The following is a 5750-nucleotide window of genomic DNA, read 5'->3' on the forward strand; positions in this document are numbered from 1 at the left end:
TTTGTTCGTTACTGTTTACTCAATCTGAAAAATGATCAAAGCTCGTGTTTTTTCATCATCCAAGTTCTATTTGTTGGTGTGTTATCATCTGGATCAAAACTCATTCTTAAATCACACACGATATATTATGTTTCTTGAACAGTCGACCGCACCCTACTCGATACGTTTTATTTCATTTTGTAGGAACCCATCGATTTATTTCGAAAACTTGGTCCTTCGAACAGAATATAAGAGAAGAATATTCCGTATTCCGTTGATGTTAATGGCCTCGAAACTGGTTGAACATTTAACATTCTTGAAGAGGAGCCTGAGAAAAGGAGGAGTTGACCGTTCTGGATTGTAATATTTACGGAATATAAAGTAACTAAAATCAATTCAACAAACTGCTCTTTCACGATTCAAGTTTCTTTCAACTTTCAGATCGAAGTGGCGAACGAAACTTGAGTGTAGAATACTAAGTTGGGAAGTGCATTCATCAGTTATAGGATTTAGAATTATTGTTCGTCTTGCCTTTTCATTCCAGTTCGACATCGGGCAATAAATCGAAGCGTCGTTATGAAATCCAAACTTCTTTTATTATGCTTTCTTGTTTGTGCCAGTGCCAAAATATTCAAAAGGTGCGAACTTGCGAAAGACCTCAAATATAAGTACGGTTTCGATCCCAAAGAAATACCGGTGTGGGTTTGCATCGCCAAACACGAATCAAATTTCAACACCTCAGCGGTGAATTCAGTGAGCGGTGATCATGGACTATTTCAAATTAGTGATTTGTATTGGTGTGGAATCCAACAAAAAGCTGGAGCATGTTATGCCAATTGTGATTCTTTCAAAAACGACGACATCGCTGATGATCTTCAGTGCATAAGAAGAATCTTCAACGAACACCAGAGGCTGTCAGGAAACGGCTTCAACGCATGGGTGGTTTACCCTTTATATTGTAGAGGGAAGAGTGATCAATACGTTGAGGGATGTTTTCAAAATGATGGCCTGAGTACGACTACAGAACCGTCTACCAGTACCAGTGACAACGACGACGAATATGAATTTCCACCCTTACCAGTTTTTCCAAAGAGAAACACTGAAGCTCTACCTCCCTTATTGTTATTCGATGTGGAGGATCTCATTTTTCTTTGAAAAAAATTGCTTGCAGTATCAGAAAACTATGTTCACTTGTAACAATAATAAAGTGAAATTTTTTTGTTAATGATATATTTTCATTAGCTTTGAGATCGAACTTGTTGACTGAATAAACAAATTTTAAACCGTAAATATTAAAATTCAATGCGAGCTATTTTGAAATATTGAGTACCTATATTAGTTCAATCAAAGAAAAAAAATTGAGTATTTCACTATATTTCCCCCATACAGAGTGGCAAGGTATATTATAGGAAGTCTATTCTACCGCTGAAATGATGTGAACTCTCTGCAAATTAAGTAATAATAAATGGGTTATTTTGATTCCTCAATGAAGGAACCAAAGTGACTCATTCAATTTCTGAGGAATTAAAAGTATGAAAAGTGGGCTAAATTACTGTGGGATTGACGTAAAAAAAGGAGAACATATATTATTTTTCGAATAAAAAGTGGGCATAGAGCCCCTTCTGTGCATGGATTCTTCAATTTCCATCTCCTCATTCATTTTAACTTTTTCGACCGAATCGATAAAAAACGGGAGGATAGTCTTTTTAACAACACAGATGAGTTTGATTATCTTTCCTTTCTGAAGTAAGATCTCTGAGCACTCAGATGTAACGTAATTTCTAAGCAATGGTGTAGGGTGCCTGTATACTTTGAGGGCATGCGGAGGGTAGGTTGCACCTACAATGCGGTGGCAAGCAGCACGTATTTGATGGGAAAACTTGAAAAGAAATGACATAATTTTCTCAGAAAACTAATTACTGATTTTTATATAAGTTGTGTACCTACATTATGGGAGGAGAATAATATTTAAAACAGACACCTAGTGAGCCAATTCTTCTGCCAAATCGTTAAAATATGTCGAAAAAATATATATCAGGAATAATTGTACCTCATTAATTTATTTGCTTTTTGGTTGTTTTAAAAGTTATTTAGAGGACAATTTCATAACTATTCTGTTATAAATCACTATTGCCTATTTAGTATATTTCAGTTTACAGGAGTTTCGAAAAATTTAATAGTTACAAAGTTAGGGAAGCTATTGGATGCCGGGAAAAGTCAAATAATTTCGAGGTTTTTTGTGCTCGTTCCGTTTTCGAGATATTTCAAGTTTTTCAAGTGTGTCACCAACTTGACGCTGTGACCCACATGTGCAAAATGTGAAATTATTTTATTTCGATTAATTGTCCTCATTTTGTGCTAATTTGTGCTGTTTGTTCCGAATTTTGTGCCCGTTTCGTTTCCGAGATATTTCAACGCACCTACTTTAGATTCGTACTTCGTATTCAACCGTACCCATGTTAACAACCGTTTGGTCTTGACGAAATTTAGAATGACTCCATCTTTTTCGGAATTTTTCGAATATGAATTTTCAACATGCGTAATTCCCAGAAAATCATCGTAGAGTACAAATCTCAAAAGAGCAGCTCTTCTAGCAAGAAAACTCATTTTCATCGAGCTTGAGCAACTTTTTTGTCACGAGAAATTTTCAAGCGACCCAATCTTTCTGAGAATTTTTCAAAGGTCAATTTTCGACAAAAGCATCTGCCAGAAAAAATCATAGTAGAGCTTGTTGCAATGCACATTCTTAAAGAGCAACACTTCTTATAATAAATCCCGAAATTTCATCGAACTCAGTGCAATAGTTCGGTCTTGACGCTTTGCAAACTGACTCAATATTTTTGAGAAATACTCAAAGATCAAATTTTAACAAGCGTATCTCCCAGAAGCATTCCTCTAGTTCTGAATGTGAAAACACTCTGAAATTCCTTCTAGAAATAAATCTTGAAGTTTCATTGACCTTGGTGCACCCGTTTGGACTGGACAAAGTTTTTAGTAACCTTATCTTTTTCGAAGGTCAATTTTCGAGACACATATCTCTAAAAAAAAATCGTAGAGCGTAGAGCACGCATTCTAAAAGATCAGCTCTTTTAGTAATAAATCTCTGAATTTCATCGAGCTTAGTGCAACCGTTCGGTCTTGACGAATTTTTGAGCGACCCAAACTTTTTGAAAATTTTTTTTGAAGGTCAAATTCCGACACGCGTATCTCCCAGAAAAAATCATGATAGAGTTTGATTACGATACATAGTCCAAAAGAGCAACTCTTCTTCAGAAAAATCATTGTAGATCTAAATGTGATCAATATTCCGAAAGAGCAACTCTTTCAATAACAAATCTCGAAATTTCATCGACATATAACCTCCATTCACATTTATTTTAGCACTCGGTTGGCCATGAAATAATTTTCTCAAGTTTTTGTAACTAGAACGTTGGCATTTATGAAATGTCGTTAATGTCATAACGCCGTTGCCACAACTAATATCAATTTTTATTACGAAAATGCCGAAAGTGATTGAAAAATGAGACAGGGTTTCAGGAAGTGCTATTTAGAATTCAGGTCCGCTCATTCAAATAGTTATACCCTGATATTCTAAAATCCACAATACGTTAGACGGTAGCGAACATATTCAATGTGAGTGAATTTGTATAGGTAATGTTCCATTCAAATCTAAACGACATATATTTTAGGTGCATGTTTTAGCAATTAGAAAGATTGTGAATGAAGAGGATGATAAAGAATTTTCTTCTATTGGGAGACTCAAAAAAGTGGCGGCATTGGAGAATTCTATTTTAGGGTGAACTAATGCGAAAAGTTACTACAAGATTTTCGATGAATGTCGTCGTAGAATAAGTTCCAGAAAATTAATTTTTCCATTTTTCTTTGACTTGTCCAATACATTGTGAATGCCTTAAGGGATCAATAAATATATAATTATTATTATATCAAAGTATCGACAATAAAAACAGCCATAAATACGAGCCAGTTTTGCTGTTAATTGTTAATTCATATGAAATTTTTGTTTAAAGGTGAAGTTTCTCTTGCCGTGGAACTTCCTTTGATTATTTCATCTTCCATTGACGCGAGTTGATTTTTTGTTGAAGAATTTAACATTTTTGCAATTATCCGTTAATTCCTTAGAGGGATACCCATTTCCAACCAATGCAACAGATGCATTTCATCTTCGGGTTGATTTTTTTTTAAATCTACAATTAATGTAACGTCTTCAACCTTCAGCCAATCAAGATAACCAACAATAAATGTCCTCAAGCTACTGCATATGATGTGTCAATAATTCAATTTTCTCACATAGCCAAAATAAAGATATTCAAAAATTGATCTCTTGTATTTTCCATGCAATAAACTACATTTGGTATGCCTTTCAATCAATTGTATAAACGTCAATTATGTTCGTCACTTATTTTTGACTCCTTATTTTCCGAAGTGATTCGACATTGTTATAAAATACGTAATTACTGAGACTTTCACGTAAAACGAACAACATAGCGCTGATTTAAAACCAAAAAATGTTTTGACAAGCGTCATAACCCCACATTTTCGTACTATACAGAGTGAAATGTGTCAAATTTCCATGGCCAACCGAGTGATAAAATAAAAGTGAATAGAGTATAGGTGCCACCAATCTGTCTTGACAATTTTTTAAAAGACCCATCATTTTGGAAATTTTTCGAACGTCAATTTTCCACACGCGTATCTCCCAGAAAAACTATCCTAGATCTGAGTGTGTAACATGCTCTGAAGATAATAAATCTCGAAATTTAAACGACTTCTGTGTAATCGTTTCGGCTTGACGAATTTTTTAGTGACCCCATATTTTTCATAGGGGCACATTTCGCGTATAGAAACTCCTCTAAATTTGGTATCAATAAATTTTTAACTTACCCCATAGATTTCTAAATTTTTCGAAGGTCAACGTTCAACACACGAATCTCCCAGAAAAACCATCATAAATCTAAAAAATGTGATACGTATTCTAAAAGAGCAACTCCTCAAAGAATAATTTTCGAAGTTTCATCTACCTCGGTGTAACCGTTTGGGCTTGACGAATTTTTTATTGACCCTATCTTTTTCGGAATTTTGCGAGGGTATCTCTATGAAAAATTATCGTAGATCTTGATGTAATACCTACATACGCTAAAAGTGAAAGTATACCAGAGGTCCTTTTCATTGAGAGACTCTGTATAGATTGAACTTCAGAACTTGTATCGATAGTTATTCAATACAAATGATTTTTTGTGTAGTTTTCAACTTATTTTGAATTTAAGTCTACTATGAATTTGGATATTGTTATGATACAAAATATTATCATTTTGCAATGAAGAGAATTTAATAAATAAATATTATACTACGGAATTTCATGAAATTGTTCAATCCTCTGATGTTATCTCGATCCAATTTTGTTATTGGTTCCATCGAGAAGCGTAAACATTCCTGAAAAAATAAGGATCGGGAATTTTCCTTTGAAACGGGTCCTTCGATTAAAGAATCCATTATCTGCGGAGCGCGAGTGGTGGTGAATTTGTTCGGCAGGCCACAAGGGCACATTTTAAATTTCAAGGAGATCCTTTAGGACGCAGTCGTTCCTTTAGCTATCGGTAACAAGATTAGGGAACCCCTTAGCTTTAGACGTATAATAAATTTCGTGCTGCGACCGAAAACTTTGTACCAATTCAGCACTCCTGAAACTCGTTCAATGAAGAAAAAACCGGATTTAAATTCTCGAAGTGGGGCTCTTCGCAGGCACTGGAAAT

The 5750-nt window shown here is 34.7% G+C and overlaps 1 protein-coding gene across 1 annotated transcript; it reads left to right on the plus strand.

Annotated features, from left to right (window-relative positions):
• Positions 1–237: 237 nt before the first annotated feature.
• Positions 238–1249, plus strand: LOC123312942 (lysozyme C-like). Its single transcript, XM_044897540.1, has 2 exons — positions 238–360; positions 421–1249. Exon 2 carries the CDS (start codon positions 556–558, stop codon positions 1132–1134), a length of 579 nt encoding a protein of 192 aa, XP_044753475.1. The 5' UTR covers positions 238–360; positions 421–555; the 3' UTR covers positions 1135–1249.
• The last annotated feature ends 4501 nt before the right edge of the window (positions 1250–5750 follow it).

Source organism: Coccinella septempunctata, chromosome 1 (assembly GCF_907165205.1).
Source record: "Coccinella septempunctata chromosome 1, icCocSept1.1, whole genome shotgun sequence".
NCBI classification, from domain to species: Eukaryota; Metazoa; Arthropoda; class Insecta; order Coleoptera; family Coccinellidae; genus Coccinella; species Coccinella septempunctata.

Excerpts from the sequence above, each read along its gene's own strand:
- LOC123312942 (XM_044897540.1), top strand. The coding sequence starts at position 556 with ATGAAATCCAAACTTCTTTTATTATGCTTTCTTGTTTGTGCCAGTGCC.